This window comes from Zootoca vivipara, chromosome 3, assembly GCF_963506605.1.
Source record: "Zootoca vivipara chromosome 3, rZooViv1.1, whole genome shotgun sequence".
Classification (NCBI taxonomy): Eukaryota; Metazoa; Chordata; class Lepidosauria; order Squamata; family Lacertidae; genus Zootoca; species Zootoca vivipara.
In genome coordinates, this window is record NC_083278.1 from 102,399,352 (window position 1) to 102,417,833 (window position 18,482).

At 46.8% G+C, this 18,482-nt stretch overlaps 1 protein-coding gene across 2 annotated transcripts in view; it reads right to left on the reverse strand.

Annotated features, from left to right (window-relative positions):
• SRF (serum response factor) overlaps positions 1 to 18,482 on the reverse strand; it is a 69,252-nt gene that overhangs the window by 42,998 nt on the left and 7,772 nt on the right. For both annotated transcript variants that reach the window (XM_035111160.2, XM_035111159.2), the window contains exon 2: positions 5,048 to 5,314. In XM_035111160.2, coding sequence (XP_034967051.2) covers positions 5,048 to 5,314 — 267 coding nt within the window. The remainder of the gene's footprint in view (positions 1 to 5,047; positions 5,315 to 18,482) is intronic.

The window sequence follows — 18,482 nt, forward strand, 5'->3', positions numbered from 1 at the left end:
CTACGGTAACACCAGGGAAGCAGTTCAAGCGATGCTGGTTTTCACAAGAGGAGTATTTTCCTTCATACAGTTGCCCGTTGAGCTCTCTATTGCGCCAGGGGTCGGGTTTGTGACCCGAGGAAGCTATTACAGAAGCTTCGTTTCCTGTATCTTCCAAAATATGAAAAAGGGAAATAAATGAGAGCCAGGGATTTTCTCAAGGTTGGAAATGGACTACAGCTCAGTGGGAGAGAGAGCACATGCTTTTCACGCAGAGGGCCCCAGGCTCAAAACCCAGCATCTCCAGTTAAAAGGGTCGGATGGGAGGTGATGGGAAAGACCTCTCTGCTCCAATCTGTGGAGAGCTTCTGTCAATTGAGAATATGCAACACTTAGCCGAGGCATTGCTCAGTTTGTAGAGCATGAAACTCAATCTCAGGGCCATGGGTTCGAGCCCCATGCTGGGCATAAGAATCCTGCATTGCAGGGGGTTGGACTAGATGACCCTTGTGGTCCCTACCAACTCTACGCTTCTGTGAAATGGACCAATGGCACCTGCAGTGAAAAGGATCAGCAGGCAGCAGATGACGGGAAAGGCCTCTGCCAGAGCCCTTGCAGGGTGGCTGCTGACCAGAGCAGTCAAAAATGGGAAAGAGATAAAAAACTATCTGACCTGGCCCTAGGCAGTCTCCATGTGGCAGGACATCTGCATTGCATGCAGAAGGTTCAAACCCTGGCACCTCCAAAGAGGGATGGGAAAGGCCTGCCTGAACCCTGAAAAGCCATTGACAATTCTGAGCTAGCTGCACCAACAGCTAGCTCCCTATGTGGTGGAAGGGGCTTCCAAAAGCCTGGTAGCAAAGAGGGAGAGAGCCAGCAAATCTGTGGCTGAATCCTACCTTCAACTCACCAAGTGGACTCAAGCAAAACACACTCTTCTCAGCCCGAACCTTTTCATCTGCACTTGGAGAGGTGGGGGTGGGGGATGGGGGGGACAGCAACAATGCCACTGACATTACAGGATTGTTGTGAGGTCCAGAGGATTGTTGACTTGGTCAGACCACACCTGGAGCCCTGTGTCCAGTTCCGGGCACCACAACTTAAGGAGGATACCGACATGCTGGAACATGCACAGAGGAAGGCAGCCAAGCTTTATGAGGAATGGTTGAGAGAGTTGGGAATGTTTAGTGTGGGAAAGAGACAGAGAAGCGATACGATAGCCATTTTCAAATATATAACGGGCTGTGCAATGGAAGATGGAGCAAACATGTTTTCTCCTTTGGAGGGTAGGACTTGAACCAGTGGCTTCAAGTTACAAGAAAGGAGATTCCGACTAAACATCAGGAAGAACTTTAAGACAGTAAGAGTTGTTCAACCATGGAACAGTCTCCCTTGGGAGGCTGTGGATTCTCCATCATTGGAGGTTTTTAAGCAGAGGTTGGATCTGTCATGGATGCTTTAGTTGAGATTCCTGCACTGCAGGGGGTTGGACTAAAAGACCCTGGGGTCCCTTTTCCAATACTACAATTCCGTATTTTCTGAGATGCATGTATGTGCATGAAGAACTCTGGCGTCTCAAGGTGGTGCTATATAAACGCAGAGTAAAGTCATACAGATAGCAGCCCCAAGACCTTTTAAGCTTCCTGGGGGAAGGGGAGCAATTGTTCCACGTTATCAGCGCTGTCGCTCCTGATACGATAGCTGCTGGGAAGCGAGCTGTGAGTTAAGCCAGCAGAGGAGCTGGTTGGAGACAGACAGAGAAAGAGAGAGAGAGGGAGAGAAGGAATAGTCTGTTCAGCCAAGTGCTTCAATTCCCCGTGTCCTCCCTGCCCCCTTCCAAAACAGCACCAAAGCAAGAGACAGCTGCAGCTTATAAGGAATGTGAGGGGCCCAGCCAGGGACTCCGGGGAAGGAAACCAGGCCTTATATGGCCACGGAGGCAGAATCAATTTTTTATCAATGAGCGCAAGCAGAGAGACGCCCAAGGAGAGATAACCGAAAAGCAGGACTCCTCGGAGAGGGGCACGGGGTGGCCGGGGGGGGGGGGAGAGGGAGGCAAGCAGCACCTGTTACTCTGCACCCCCTCAACCCACCCCACAATCTCCCATCCAGGACCGTGCTGCCCCGAGGCTTAGCCCTGCTTCCACTTCGGCAGAGCTCCAGCAGAGTTGACAGGGCACAACTACTCAAGTCCCAGGGAAGGAGGGAGGAGGAGGTAAGGGAGAGACAACTGAATGCTAGGAGTCACGCTATATATGAATCTTTACAGACAAAAGGAGGCTTGGCCCATAGACTTGCCAAGAACACAGATTACTGAAGCCAGAATAATAATAATACTAATACTAATAACAATACGGAGGGGGTCTGATTCTCTGAAGCCTTATTCCATGGAGTAGCTCCCCTATAGGAGGAGAGGCTGCAGAGTTTCGGACTTTTTAGTTTAGAGAAAAGGCAAGTAAAGAGGTGGCACGATGGAAGCTTATGAAATTATGCATGGCATGGTGGCAGAGGATACAGGAATAGTTTTCTCCCTCTCTTGCAACAAGGGACTGGTGGACATCTATTGAAGCTGAACGTTGGAAGGTTTTAAAAAGTACTTCTTCGTGCAGCAAATGGTTGAACTATAGAACTCACTCCCATAGGAAGCGGGATGGCCCCCAACTTGGATGGCCTAATAATAATTTATTTCTATGCTGCCCATCTGACAGAGCTGCTTCAGCTACTCCAGGCGGCTCCCAGCAGAATATTAAAAACACAAAAACTTCCTTAACCAGGGCTGCCTTCAGATGTTTTCTAAAAGTCAGATAGTCGTTTATTTCCTTGACATCTGACAGGAGAGCGTTCCACAGGGAGGGTGCCACTAACGAGAAGGCCCTCTGCTTGATTCCCTATAGCTTCACTTCTTGTAATGAGGGAACCGCCAGAAGGCCCTCAGGGCTGGACCTAAGTGTCGTGGATGGACAAGGTGGGTGGAGATGCTACATCAGGTCAAAGAGGACTGGAACAACTCAGGGGGGATAAAGGCTATCTGCGGCTACTAGCCACGATGGCCGGGCACTGCCTCTACGGTCAGCAACAAAATGCTTCTGAATGCTGGCTGCTGGGAATCGCAGGTGGGCAGGGTGTTGCTAGTGCTCATGTCCTGCTTTTGCAGGCTTCCCACTGGCACCTGGGCGGCCAGAAGAGGATGCTGATCTGGACGGGCCACTGGCTTGACCCAGCAGCTTCTCAAATCATTCACACACGCAGGGGGGAGTGGCTCTTTCCATGTGGGAGGATTGAACCTCTGCTGGACGGGCAAAGTCTCTTGCTACTTGAGTCGGCACCCCACGTGACTCAGAACCCTGGAAGTTCCAAGGTTCTAAAAGGAGCATGGAGGCCAATTGATGAGAACAGCAGGCTCCCTTGCTGCAGATGCTCAGTCCCCCTCAATACAGGTTCATCTCCACTCTTCCTCTCTCCTACAATGGTAATCATGGATGGGTGGTTGGGAGGTTTGGGGGAAGAGACAAATGTCAACATTCGAATTGAAGACCGTATGAACCGCCATGCTAGATGGGGCTAAGCAATGTGTCTCATCCAGCATTTGGTTAAGAGGAGACAGCCTCTCCCTGATCCATTTGTTCCCTGGGGCACAGTGCCTCTAAGCATGGAGGCTCTGTTTTGCAAACCATGGCTAATAGCTAACATTGCTTAATTAAAAAACAACAAGGGGTTAGATCTGTCGAAGGGTCATGCCCACATTGTGTTGCAATGAGTTCCAAAAGCTAATTATGTACACGGGGAAATTGTCTGTTCTGAGCCTGCTTCCAAGCAATTTCATATTGTGATCCCAAGTTTTTTTTTATTAGGATAGGAGAAGGAAAAATCCACAACATTCATAATTTTTCCATAATTTATCCAGACTCCCTGCCCGATGCCCTGCTCTTGAAGAGCCAACATGTTGCATTCCTCCAAATGCCCATAACTTTTGTTTGTAACTAGGGAGTTAACTTTAATGGCTCAGGATGTAGAACCAAGATTCACAGGCTGGTGTGCACAGAAGCAAAGGAGCCGAGGCATCTTCCAGGTGTAAATGTGCCACACAGAGACTTTAGTACTGCAACATACACTGAGCTCCACAGCAGGGGATGGGAGATCTGAGCAGGGGATACTGAGATCTGCTGGGGGATACCGAGATCTACTGAGAAACCTCTGAGTGACTTGCAGTAGTGTAGTGGTTAAGAGTGTTGGACTTGGCCTGGGAGATCAGGGTTCAAATCCTCTCATCCATGAAGCTCACTGGGAGACCTTGGGCCAGTCATCGTCTCTTGGCCTAGCCTACCTCACAGGGCTGTTGTGAGGATAAAATGGGAGGGGAAGGGACCGTAACCACTCTGAGCTCCTTGGAGGATAGGTGGGAGGTGAGTGCAATAAATAAATAAAGAGATTGGCAAGGGCTACTGCTTCCCAAGTGTATTACAGTAGCAAAGGTTTGGAGAAACCGGAAGGGAAATGTTGGTCTCCCAGGAGGATAACGATCCCAGGTGAGAGCTGGGAAGGGCTACTATTAATTTCTGTGGGTAGGAAGGGTTAAGCACCACCTTTAAGAGAGGACTCTGTATTCTATTTGTACTTTTTGTAGCTGCTTCTGTTTGTTATTCACATCAGTTTTCTATATCTTGCTGTATAATGAAAAGCTTTAGTAAAACTCTTAACACAAAAGGAACTTTGTTTTAATGAATGCAAGCTCAAATGAGTTATTGTATTTAAAAAAACCAATTCCTATACCCAAAACTTGCTCAGAGGGATCCTGTTTTATTAATTCTACATTCTAGATTGTAAACTTGGACTATGGTGTGTGTGTGTGTGCGCACACACACACACACACACACACACACACACCAGTAGACAACAAGCCTGAAATCTGCCCACCTGTGCTCTGTAATCCTCCCAGGTAAACCTTCTCCAAGGTAGAAGGCATGGTTGCAAGCACAAAGCTTCTTCCCTCCCCAGAGACCTGTAGGAATAATCCCCACCCCCACCCCTCCAAGCCCTCCACAGCACGAAAAAGGAAGGGTGTCTATACCTTTGTTTCTCCACTGCTATCTGACTCGGACACCTGATATGTGAGGTCCGTCTCCTCAAAGCCCGTAGCGCTCATGCGCTGATCAGTGGTTGGGTCTGACCGAGGAGGAGAGTCAGGAGAGTTCAAGCATGTCTGGATCAGCGCTTTCCCCGTCTCGCTGGTGATCATGGGCTGCAGCTTCCGCGTGGCAAACGTGTAGACATGGCCTGTCTCACTGGCCACGAGCAGCAACACCTGAGTGCCCGTTAAGGTGGAGAGTTCATAGGCCTGTGGGGTAGAGAGGAAAAGGGGAGGGTCAACAACAAGGTGCGGACCTTCGCAAGACCCTGGTTCCCAAGGAGAGGGAGCCCAGCCTCTCGCGAGAGGGTGTGGCTTGGTTTTAGCAGTATTCACAAACGGGCAAAAACCAGCTTTACACATGTGGTCTATTATCGCAGCCCACATTATATAGATTTGCCAAATGCCCACATGAAGATCCAACGCGGTTCTGCACAAGTTGCTACCTTCCCAATGCTTCCCTGAAATAGCAAGCTACTAGCCATGATGGTTTTGCTCTCTGGCTATAATCAAGAGCATGGGTTGGCAAACTAAGGCCCAGGGGCTGGATCCAGCATAATTGCCTTCTAAATCCAGCCCCTGGGCCTTCGTTCATCCCCCCCCCAAATATAATCCAGCCCCCCACAAGGTCTGAGAGATAGTGGACCGGCCCCCTGCTGAAAAATTTTGCTGACCCCCGGTCAAGAGGAAGCAATGCTTTTCAATACCGGCTGCTGGAAACCACATATGGGGAGAGGGCTCTCGCGCCCGAATCCTGCTTACTGGTTTCCCCACTGTGAGAACAGAGTTCTGGACCAGATGGGCCTCTGGCCTGATTCAGCAGTGATCCTTTTCTCATGTTCTTACTCTTTGGAACAGTTTTCCAAAATGTTTCCAGGGGACGCATGTACTGAACACCCTTAGCCCCAGCGGCAAAAGGGGTAAAGAGACGCTTGCTTTGTGAGCATCTACCCTCTGTTATCATCAAGAAGACACCAAGACAGCATTATCTGTGGTTATCCTTCCTACACGTCCAATCAAAGCCCTGGGTATAGATGTGTTAGTATTTTTGCTGCCTGTCAGTGATCAAGGCTGTGCGTACTCCGCAACTGCATTAAGAGAAAGTCCGTAGCACAGTGTTAGAGCAGCTGCTTTGCATGCAGAAGATCCCAGTTTCAAATCCCTGGAATCTCCAGGTAGGGGCTGGGACAAGACGCTTTTGTGGAAATCTGGAGAGGTGGCTTCCAGAGACAATACAGGGTTAAATGGATCAATATTCTGGCTCCGCAGAAGGAAGCTTGCTACACTTGAGCGCAGAACCTTGCTCTGGGCTCCGGGGGAATTTTCATTTAAAATGCAATATTATTGTAGAATTGTAGAGCTGAAAGGGAGTCTAGTCTACTCCAACCCCCTGCAATTCTCCCCATATGGGGATTGAACCTGCAACCTTGGCATTATCTCAGCACCACACCCTAACCAACTGAGCTATCCAGAAGTTGGGTTGAGGAGTTTTGCTTGGAAAGGGACTAGAAACAGAAAATCGGGTGATGTTCGAAGCCAGACATGACCATATACACCTTCTAGCAACTATTGGCTGCTGCAAAATGTGATGCTGGATTAGAACAGCTCAGGAATGGTCAAACCTTAGGACTTTGGAGGGAAGGCATCCACTTTGCTTTTCACTAGAAGAATCCTGAAGCTCACTAACCAAAACAGCGGCCTGGAGACACAGCCCGGAGCAAACTGGGGGTGGCTTGAGCCAGTTACCTAATTCAAGAGCCCTGCAGAATCAGGCCTAGGTAGTCCAGCACCCTTCCCCCCCCCCGACCCCTTTCTAGCCTTCTTTCTCAGCTACAAAGCCTGAAATACGAAGACAGCATCATACTCTGCAACAAGGGAGGGAGGGGGAAAAGAAAGCTTAAAAATAGAGAGCACATCTTGTCAAAAGACAAGAGTATGACTGCCCAATCTGATAGAAAGGTTATAGAGGATGAGATGAGTGAGGACTCAGTCCTATGACATCAAACAACAATGATAATGTTCTGCAGCAGGACTATACAGCCAAAACCGAAAGCTTTTGATTTGACCAAGGGCGCATCCACACCATACGTTTAAAGCAGTATGATAGCACTTTAAACAGTTGTGGCTTCCCCCAAAGAATCCTGGGAGATGTAGTTTGTTAAGGGTGCCGAGAGTTGTTAGGAGACTCGCGTTACCCTCCGAGAGTTACAATTCCCAGAGTTGCTGCCTGTGAAGGAGGATTGGCTGTTAAGCCACTCGGGCAACTGTAGCTCTGAGGAGAACAGGGATCTCCTCATGACTCTCAGCACCCTTAACCACCGACCGCTCCCAGAATCCTTTGGGAGAAGAAGCCCTGGCTGCTTAAAGCAGCATTGTGCGTATGGTATGAATGTGGCCGAGGGAAGCACAAACTCATCTTTCCCCCACTTGCAATGTGTCGGGTGCCTTTTATCAGGCGTCTGCTAAATGTGTCGCTCTTCTTTATCTGTGGCACTCATTGCTCTTTCCGACAGCACCACGCCGGCTTCACAAACATGGCAAAACAAATCGAGGCTGAGCTAGCTCCTCCAAGGCCTAGCCGGCTGGCCTGCCTCCTTTGTTAATTAAGTCCTTCAAAACACAAAGGCCAGCTCTCTTACCAAGAACAACTTAGGGGGCAAGAGTGGGAGCCTACTTTGGCAAACAGCCACCCAGCAAGCTTGTCCATGTAGCCTACTCTGACTGGCAGCGGCTCTCCCAAGGTCTCAGGCAGAGGCCTTTCCCATCACCTGAAATCTGAACCAGAGTCGGAAGTCCAACAAACTCTCCACTTGATAGGCATAAGCTCTTGCACCTCTCGAAAAAGGGTGGTCCTATATGCTACAACAGCAGCAAGAATGTTAATCGCTAGAAATCGGAAGGGGGATAGGACACCAACAAAGGAAGAATGGCAAACACAATTGTATCTGCATTTGGAATTAGCAAGCATGACAGAGGCAATTAGGAACCAACCAAACCAAAAAAATCAAAAAGGAGTGGGAATGTGTAAAAGATTATCTAGAAAAACATTGTTCTCAAATAAAATCCCTGATATGTTTCAACTAAATTTTGCAAAGTAAAGATCAGATAGATAAGATATCAGGTATGTCCAACAGGTCGATCGCAATCTACTGGTAGATCCCTGGGAGGTTTTGGTAGATCGTGGTCGATCCCTGGGTCCCTTTCCATTGGTAAACTAGAATCTGGCCCCGCCCCCCACTGTCGCATGATCTGCAGAACGGAAGACGGAGTTTACTGAAACAAAATTTAAAAATTCCTTCCAGTAGCAGCTTAGAGATCTAAGTTTGGCATTGGTATGAGCTTTCGTGTGCATGCACACTTCTTCACAAACGAAAGCTCATACCAATGACAAACTTAGTTGGTCTCTAAGGTGCTACTGGAAGGATTTTTTTTTTAATTTTTTTTCGACTACGTCAGACCAACACGGCTACCTATCTGGAGTTTACTGAGTGAGGCTGTTAGTTTCCACAGCGATCTGTTGGTGAGTGGCTGTTCCCCTTTCCCCCTAAAAGAAGCTCAACAACTTTGACCTGAACCCCTAAAAAAGGGGCAGTTTTTAATTCTGTGAGTAGATTGCAGTCTCTTGGGAGTTGGCCACCCCTGAGATATATTATGTATTAGAAATGCAATAAGGAAAAACAGTTGAAAAGAGAAAGACGTTTGTAGAAATATTGTTATTGTTTGATTTTTTAATACAGTATGTGTATAATATATGTTAAAGAGTGGATAGAATATGTATATGAATAACCAATTTAAAACTCAATAAAAAGCCATTTTTAAAAAGAAGAAGCTTTTGCACCTCTCCAACCCAGAAGACTAAACAAGCAACTGCTCTACTGGCTTGTCCATCACTTCGTTTTATGTTTTCCGTACAGCTTCCAAGACACCTCTTTTCAGGGTTTTGGATTCAAGTCCCACTTTTGCCATAATATGTGGTCTTGAGCGAGGCACTTCACCTGAAGAGGGTGAATGAGAACCATAAACGCCTTTTTTTTTTTTTGCAAATTAAAATGGCAAGTACCAAAGATTTGTTAATGTTTTGCAACTGCACTCTATATCTTTTTGTAATAAAACGTTAAGCAAAATAAGTAGTTCGTTTAAATATACCTGATTGTAGCTGAGATGCACTATTTCTTCAAACATGGCAAAATTAAGTATGCTCAAATTCCAAGGTAAAAGCTTCTCATGCCTCTGTTGCTTATATAGGAACACGGTGCAAGTCAAACCTATTACAATCAACAGGAGTTGCTTGCCGCCTTCTGTAGGTGGGTCAACTGCACTCAAGAGCACATTCTTCTTCCTCTTAAACACAGCCACATCACCAAGCAAGCAAGCAAGCAAACCGGCAGCTAGAAACCTGGAGGCAGCTTGCTCAAGCATGGCAATTACATTTGGATAGCAGGAGTGGGGAGGACCAATCCTTAAACTGGGAATAATTCACCCAGCGGTTGGGGGGAAAACATTAAATATGCAAAGTAGAGAGGTATAAGGATCATGAAGAACACCTTTCCCTCAAACTATTTATGTCGGCCATGATCAACCTTCCAGATGTTGTTGGACTTCCAACCCCCATCAGCCCCAACCAGCATGGCTAAAGGATTATGGGAACTGTAGTCCAAAACATCTGAAGGACATCAAGCTGATTCGAGTGAAGAGATGGGCCTATGAGCACACAATTTGCTCATTTTCACACACATGTTTTTTCCAAGTTGTTGCTTCCTTTGAATAGTCCCATTTATTAATCCTGAAGGTGCCCATCTTTACCCTGGGCCCTTCAACAATTAAGGCATTTTTGCAGGGCCCACCTCTTCTCCTCTGGTTAATCTAAACTCTGCTGTTTTTGCTTGGAATTGCTTTACTTGTTTCTGCAATTGCACATAAAATGTTTACTTCTTTTACTTGTTTTTGATTGCATTGCTGCTACTCGCTCTGGGACCTTTAGGCGAAGGGTATGTAATAAATCTTACAAACAAGCAAACCCGTTAGTGGACAGTTTGAAAAACTAAGGGAATTTCTACATCGAGAACTTCAGGTGGATTTGTTCAAACTTTACAACTGTTGTTTGTGCTTTGTTTCTTGTTACTACAGTGGCTAAATATGTCTCATCCAAAGTTATGGGAGAATTCAACAGTAAGTTTGTGGAAGATGCTATTCCTGACACCCCCAGTTTAAAACAGTCAGGTACCAGGTGGCGGCAAAGCCCTCTGTCGCTGCCAGAGTAGACAATACTGAGCTAGCTGGAACCATGGCCCGATTCAGCAAAATGCACTTCCATATGTTCAATGATGTTATATTGCACCAAAATCCAGTATACATTTTAAATATAATGAAAGGCATTGTAGTATTATGAACATTGTATTTTCGTAGACTGCCTAGTGGGTTTCTTACCATGCAGTACACAAATTCTGATGAAAAAGGAGGAGTGAAAGTTTTAATTTAAAGCCCTAAATGGCCTCGGTCCAGTATACCTGAAGGAGCGTCTCCACCTCCATCATTCTGCCCGGACACTGAGGTCCAGCACCGAGGGCCTTCTGGCGGTTCCCTCGTTGTGAGAAGCCAAGTTGCAGGGAACTAGGCAGAGGGCCTTCTCGGTGGTGGCGCCTGCCCTGTGGAACGCCCTCCCAACAGATGTCAAAAAGGAAAACAACTACCAGACTTTTAGAAGACATCTGAAGGCAGCCCTGTTCAGGGAGGCTTTTAATGTTTAATAGATTATTGTGTTTTATTTTTCTGTTGGAAGCCGCCCAGAGTGGCTGGGGAAACCCAGCCAGATGGGCAAGGTATAAATAATAATTATTATTATTATTATTATTATTATTATTATTATTATTATTATTAATTCAGTTAGCTGGTAGAGCAGTTAATTGCAGCATTTGTTGACTGGGGCCAAACACTCTGGGTGTGCAGAAGCACCAGTGAAGGTGCTTGGAGAGTGAAGCTAGCAGGACCAGTGGTCAGGGATGATGGGAATTGTTGTCTCAAAACATCTTGAGGGCCGAGGTTGAGGAAGCCTGGTTTAATACCACCCAAAGCATATAGCAGTGCCTCTTGCCTGACAGTCCCAATTTTGAAGCTCCGGTGTTAAGAAAGCCAAAGCAAAACATGGGCAAAGACTGCCTTGTTTTTAATCTATGTACAGTGCTTTGTCAAAATCAAGTGCCTTGTCCTTTTTAACTCAAGATGATATAAGTTTCTCTGCTATGCTAACTCAATTGAACAGCCCACTACACCACCTGTACTACAGACAAGCATGTGGAGGGGTTTTACTGAGAACTGAATTGACTCACCTTCTTCTCACATCTGACAACTGAATGAGGCATTGCATTTTCAGCAGTTTCTTGGTTGTTGTTTTTTACCCCTCCTCTGTATCTGTGTTTTATTTTTCTACTTTCTATTTTTCTACCTTCACATTCCTTTTTATTTGCCATATCCATTATTTTTTATTGTATTCTGTATGTGTTTACGTCAACAAAGTTTTAATGAAAAAAGTTAGCTGCCTTTTAGTAGGCACATGATAACATTCTCAAATTATCAGAATACAGGCTGTAACTAACAAAATACCTTATTTACAATTTCCTAACAAGTCAGATAGTAGGAGGATTTCCAAGGCAGGTAACTACTCAAGTGAACCGGCGCATAGTTAAGAGTTTAGACTCCTGGAAACGCAGGCTGCTAGTAGATTCTGCTCACTTGTGAGCAAACATGTTCTAGTTATTCAATGGTTCTTATTTGTTACCTCCTTCCTCTAGGAAACAAACTGAATGAGTGGCAAGCCTGACTGAAATAAGCAAAGACCCACAGAGAAGCAAGTTCGATTGAAACGAGGAGTCTCATCAAGGGCACAGTTAGCAAAACTTTAAATTCAATCAGGCTAAAACCCAACAATTTAACACAAGAATCTCCATGTGGTGGGATTTAAATCCAAACACCTTGGTTTAATTGCACATGTATGTGTGTGAAACATTTTGCTATATTATAGGGGGGGGGAATCAACTAATTGTACCTACGGGACCGCCTCTCCCGGTATGACCCACAGAGGACATTACGGTCCACAAATAATAACATATTGGAGATCCCGAGTCACAAGGTGGCTAGGCTGGCCTCGACCAGGACCAGGGCCTTCTCAGTACTGGCCCCGACCTGGTGGAACGCTCTGTCCCAGGAGACTAGGGCCCTGCGGGATTTGTCATCCTTTCGTAGGGCCTGCAAGACAGAGCTGTTTCGCTTGGCCTTCGGACTGACGCAGTCTGACCCCACGGTTACCCTCCCCTAAGGTTTTATTTATAATGGTTTTATCTTATTCGTAGATTTTAAATTTTAAAATTGAATTTTAACATTGTATTATTCTGTTGTTTTAACTGAAATGTTTCTTTTATATTTGTGTTGATATTATTTGTTGTTAGCCGCCCTGAGCCCGGTCTTGACTGGGAAGGGCGGGGTATAAATAAAAATTATTATTATTATTAATTATTAATTATAAAGTCCTGCTTTTGCCAATGATCCTGGTACTGCAGACAAAGTATATCTGTATCAAAGTACTGCAGCATCTTTTCTGACCCTTCCAGGCAGCCAAAGCCACACTCAGTAAAACTCCAAAGACCCAAGCATCTTTCAAATGTGCTGCAAGGCCTTGTTCGTTAAGTGGGTTTTCATAATGACCAATGGTCAATCTGGAGAAGATGGGGAGTTGTAACATTTTTAAGGGTTTTGTTTCGACTTTAGTTCCTTTTTCTTCAACTGGGCATTCTGTTCCAATCCCACAGCCCACTCTAGAGAACGGGGACATCCTTGCAGCCCATGCTATGCAAAGTTCAAACTGAACTAGACCCCAGCAGCCCAGTTGTTACAACAGAGGCTTTTGCAGGGAGACTCTGGCGGCTGAGGAGCAAGGACCCTCCCCACTTCCTCCCAAACTCCCAAGCCAGACAGCAATCTGGAACACACAACTTATCCCTCAGATAATTACTTCCTCCGTTCAAATCCCCTTCCCCTGCCAGTTCCAGTAACCTAGCATCCACAGGAATAAACTATTAAGTCAGCTAAGGTGCCCAGGTATTTTAGGGTAGGCAGATGCCAAAAAGGACAGGTCTCTTGCACCACTACTGATGGTGCAGAAAAGGAAAGTTCAGTGCACAGCTATTAAAAGGACAAGAACTCTGACCTTTTCTTTAAAAAAGAATATATTTTAATTGATTTTAAGAACTCTGCCCATTTCTGCATCCAGCGACTATTATGCATGCATTTTAACATTTCCTCTCATTGTACCTAAAAATTTTTTCTTCTTCTAATATTTTCTAAGGCTTGCACTGTTTATACCAGCCTTCCCCAACGTAGTGGCTCCAGATGTTGTTGGACTATAATTCCCACCATCCTGCTGGCTGGGGCTGCTGGGAATTGTAGTTCCGTATCTTAAGGGAGAGCTGTTTTGCACGTTCCCCTGGCCTCTGCCTTTCTTACATGCAGTGTTGGCTTCTACAGGCCACTACCCCAGGCTCTGGCTTCTAAGCCACAGGCCTAATACTGTAGGAGCGCAACTCTTCCAGAGGTTTGGGATTCTTTTTTCCTAAATCTACTGTTTTGCCATGTTTATAAATATCGTGCACACACCCCGGTCCCAGTCTCAACATTCTGCGTACTTGGCACTGGAGAGTTCTCCTTCAGGAAGGCTCTCAGAAAACAATCAACCCGGCACATTGGCACAAGGTGTGGCACCAATGTGGCCATCCAAAAACACTGTTCCCAAAAACAAGACCTCCCATGAATTCTTGCTATCCAGGGTAAAGCAGAAAGAAATATGTGTCATCTTGCTCAGCTATGTATTTGGCTTATCCAGAGAGCACAAAGCCAGCTTGTGTGTGTGTGTATGTGTGTGTGTGTGTGTGTGTGTACCCAGAGCTACACACACACACAGAGTTTTTGGCACAATTTACCTTCTAAAACAGGAGGGGGCTCTAGGCCTAGAAGCCACAGTTTTATCTTGCAACCTGCCCCCTAAAAGTGTCAGAGGACTGCTTCCAATTACACAGCAGGGAGGGAATGTTACTTTGCATATGCTCAGAAGCATGGTCAGCATTCCTTCACTTGTGAAAGAAGCTCCAATTAGTATCCAATTAGGCCATGGTTTTCTACCTACTGCATTTGCCAGTCTCCTCCATACAGTCCCCACTGGTTAGCTTGCGATTCGCTACCCTATCAAACCCGCTCATTGCTAGCTACCTGCACTAGGGGGCAAGAAATCTCACTTCAGAGAACCCTTAGCAAAGGCAAACAACACTCTGTTATCGTGCTTGGGCCGTTTGCAATCAGGAGTCAAAAGCTCACTGCTTCCCCCCCCCCCTCCCATCACCACCAAAATCAGAAACAGCACCAAACCATAATCTCCTGTGAGGACCAACAACCGCTTTGCTCTCCATCCAAGTCACTTGCTGCAGGGGGCTTTTCTCATCCCTGGACAACAGCAAAGACAGGAGGAGGAACTTACTCGGGGGAAACGGCACTGCAATTGACAGTTGAGCACAGGCCATCAGTCAGCGGAGTCAGAACGTCAGCCAAAGTCATCACCAAGCAATATGCCACAGCCTGACCTCTCTTAGAGACCCCGCCGACCTCCTGGGCAGACTTGCCTCCTCGCAGGTGCCCTTTACCCCCACCACCACCGACAAGGTCAGAGAGCAGAAAAGCAGCAGATCGGGCAATTAATTGTCAAATCCCGCAGCTAAGGCTCTCCTCCTGCCATTGCACAGCTTGGGTCTGAGAACAGGAGGAGAGCAATGCTGGAAGAGGCAAAAGGTCCAGCTAGTCTCAGTTGGTTACAGTGCGGTGCTGAGAGCACCAAGGTTGCGGGTTTGATCCCCATAAGGAATGGCGGCACATTCCTGCATTGCAGGGGCTTGGACTAGATCAGGGGTCAGCAACCTTTTTCAGCTATGGGCTGGTCCACTGTCCCTCAGACCATGTGGTGGGCCAGACTATTTTTTGGAGGGAAATATGAACAAATTCCTATGCCCCACCAATACAGTGGTGCCTCGCAAGACTAAATTAATTCATTCCGCGAGTTGCTTCGTCTTGCGGTAATTTCGTCTCGTGAAGCGCGGTTTGCCGCGGCAAAAACAAAAAACAAAACAAACAAAAAGCCGTCCAAAAAAATCGTCTTGCGAAGCACGGCCATAGAAAACTTTGTCTTGCGAGTCACCAAATACATCGCAAAATGCTTTCGTCTTGCGAGTTTTTCGTTGCGCGAGGCATTCGTCTTACGAGGTACCACTGTAACCCAGAGGTGCATTTTAAATAAAAGCAGACATTCTACTCATGTAAAAACACCAGGCAAGCCCCACAAATAACCCAGAGGTGCATTTTAAATAAAAGGACACATTCTACTCATGTAAAAACACGCTGATTCCCAGACTGTCCGCGGGCCGGATTTAGAAGGTGATTGGGCCACATCTGGCCTCCGGGCCTTAGGTTGCCTAGATGATCCTCAGAGTCCCTTCCTCAGAGTCCCTATGATTCTCTGATTCTTAGTCCAGGAAGCTGTAGACAGATAGGTGCCTTGTGGAGTCTCACAAGGAGGGCATGAGGAAGAGAGCCCTTCTGGTGTTCAGAAGTACAGCAATGAGGTCCTTTTTGTCTCTCATGCCTACCAATAGTTGTCCACAGAGCTATCCTTTATCCCCTGAGCGGTGGGGAATGTGCAGCCCTCCAAATGCTATTGGACTCCAAACTCCCGCCAGTCCCAGGCAGCGTGGCCAATGGTGGGAGTTACTGTGTGTCTGGTCGCCTTGCCTCAGGATATCAAAAAGGGTTCGGAGAAGAGGGACCAATATGTTCCAAGGGGGTGGAGCGACTCCAATTTGAAGAACGATTGCTGCATTTAGGATGTTTTCAGTTCAGAGGAAGAGGCAGCATGGCAGACATTTTTAAAATTACGCACAGCACAGAGGTAGAGGAGACTTTCTCCCTCTCAAAACACTAGAATTTCTGGACCTTCTGTTGGAAGATTCAGAATGGACGAAATGAAGTATTTATTTGCACAGGAGAGAGTGAAGCTATGGAATTTGCTCCCATAGGGGGGGAGCGATGGTCACCAACTTAGACAAGTTCATGAAGGACAAAGGCAATCAATGGTTACTTCCCATGATGGCTATGATCTGCCTCCATGGTTGGAGGCAGTAATGCTTCTGAATATCAGTTGCTAGAAACCACAGGAGGGGAGAGTGTTCTTGTGCTCAGGTCCTGCTTGTGGGTTTCCTATAGGCATCTGGTTGGCCATGAAGAGAAGAGGATGCAGGAGCATATTATTTGGTCCAACCACATATGGAAGGGTCAAAGTTCTCCACCCCCATTTTAATTAACTCACAGCCGTCCTTGCCAACATGGTGTCCTCCAGATGTCTTGGACTGCATCTCCCATCAGCCTTGGCCAGCACACATATGTTAGCTGGGAATGATAGGAGTTATAGTTCAAAACATCTGGAGGGCACCAGGTTGGCAAGGGCTGGCGTCCAGCAGTAAATGCAGACCATCGTACATCCACGCATCCCACCAAATTGTATTTGCTCACGTTCCTCTTGCTCCAGAGCACCAGGGCTGAAATGCAAGAACAGCTTGTCTCCTATAGAGCAAAACAAACTGGGTGTTCAAGTGAGAATACAACACTGGGAAAATGCAGGTTCTTTGTTTTTTTGCACAAAGAACAGGGTATAAATCACATATTCCGTCCAGCAAAGGGTAATTGCAGCAAACAGTTTGCTTAAGTGGCAACTCCCCGCAGCATACATATAACACCACTTGACCCCCAACTGAACCATTTCAGCAGCCTCAAGATCTCTATGAGGATTTTACCAAAATTCAACTGCTGTTACCCTACCAAAGAATAAAATGGGACAAGGAGCACTAATAGGCGGCAGTCAGAAGACCGGCTTTCAAACCCGCATCCCGGTTGACAAACGCATAAAGGCATCCGCCCAGAAACAACGCAAAATATATACAAAGAAGTCCCCAAACATGGAGAAAGCAAGATGTGCTCAGCAGTTGAAGCCTCTAATTTCATTATCATTGTCACTGCTTCTCTTGCAAACAGCTTAATAGACAAAGCATCAGGCTGGAGTCGATGAATGCCTTGAGCTACAGAAAACTAGCAGAGTTAGCTGCAGATCTTGGCAGAGTAATTCCATAAAAGGGGCGGGGGGGGGGGGAGTGCCTTAAAAGTGTAAACCCGTGAAAAGGTCATTACAGTCCTGCTTTCGTGCACTGCTTGCTGAACTGCCCTCTATAGCAGCAACACTCCAAAGATCATCTCGGTGACACAAAGTCACAACCAGAGCAGGGGCAAGCCAAGGAATGCCTGGAGGACAGCAAGTTAGTATGGCGAGATCTACCTGGCTGCACAACTAGGCTACTTCACACTGAGCAGCCACTCAAAGTTCTCCTGAAATGATGGCCCAAGACCATCTAGTCACTTCTAAGAGGTTTTTTGGTTTTTTTAAGAGCAAAGTGCACGTTTGTGCATGCACATTCATAATCCCACAAACTCAATGCAACTCCGTGTCTAAACAAAAGGTAGTTAAAGGTACCCCTGAACATTAGGTCCAGTCACGGACGACTCTGTGGTTGCGGCGCTCAGCTCGTGTTATTGGCCAAGGGAGCCGGCATACAGCTTCCGGGTCATGTGGCCAGCATGACAAAGCCGCTTCTGGCGAACCAGAGCAGCACATGGAAACCTTACCGCTGTTGCGGTACCTATTTATCTACTTGCACTTTGACGTGCTTTTGAACTGCTAGGTTGGCAGGAGCTGGGACTGATCAACGGGAGCTCACCCCGTGCAGGGATTCGAATCGCCGACCTTCTGATCAGCGAGCCTAGACTCTGTAGTTTAACCCACAGCGCCACTGCTTGCTGCTTATTCTGCAATGCATAGAAGCTGATGTTCTGCCCTAAGGGTTATCGCTATGCCTGGGCCCAGGCCCTCAGAGCATTACTTGCGAGTGACGTTTCCGTCGCAGCAGGGCAATGCTCTTATAAATAGATAAAATAAACACAGAACAACAAAGCCAAATAATGATACGGACAAGGGTGCAGGTTCTGCTCATCTCTCTCACTTGTAGAAGCCCCTTCGGGCATCGCTTTGAAACATCAGGCGTTGTTGGGAAACAAGTCCTGAAAGAGAGATCAGCAGAATCCGGGAGCCATGTTTTTCACCCCACCACCCCCTGCTGTTCCAGGGCACACAGCAAATCTAGGAGTTTGAATCAAGCTCAGGGCCTTGCCTTTGCATGCAGGTCACAGGTTCGATCCCCGACTTCTCCAGATAGGGCTCAGAGGGTCCCGTTTGAAACCCTGA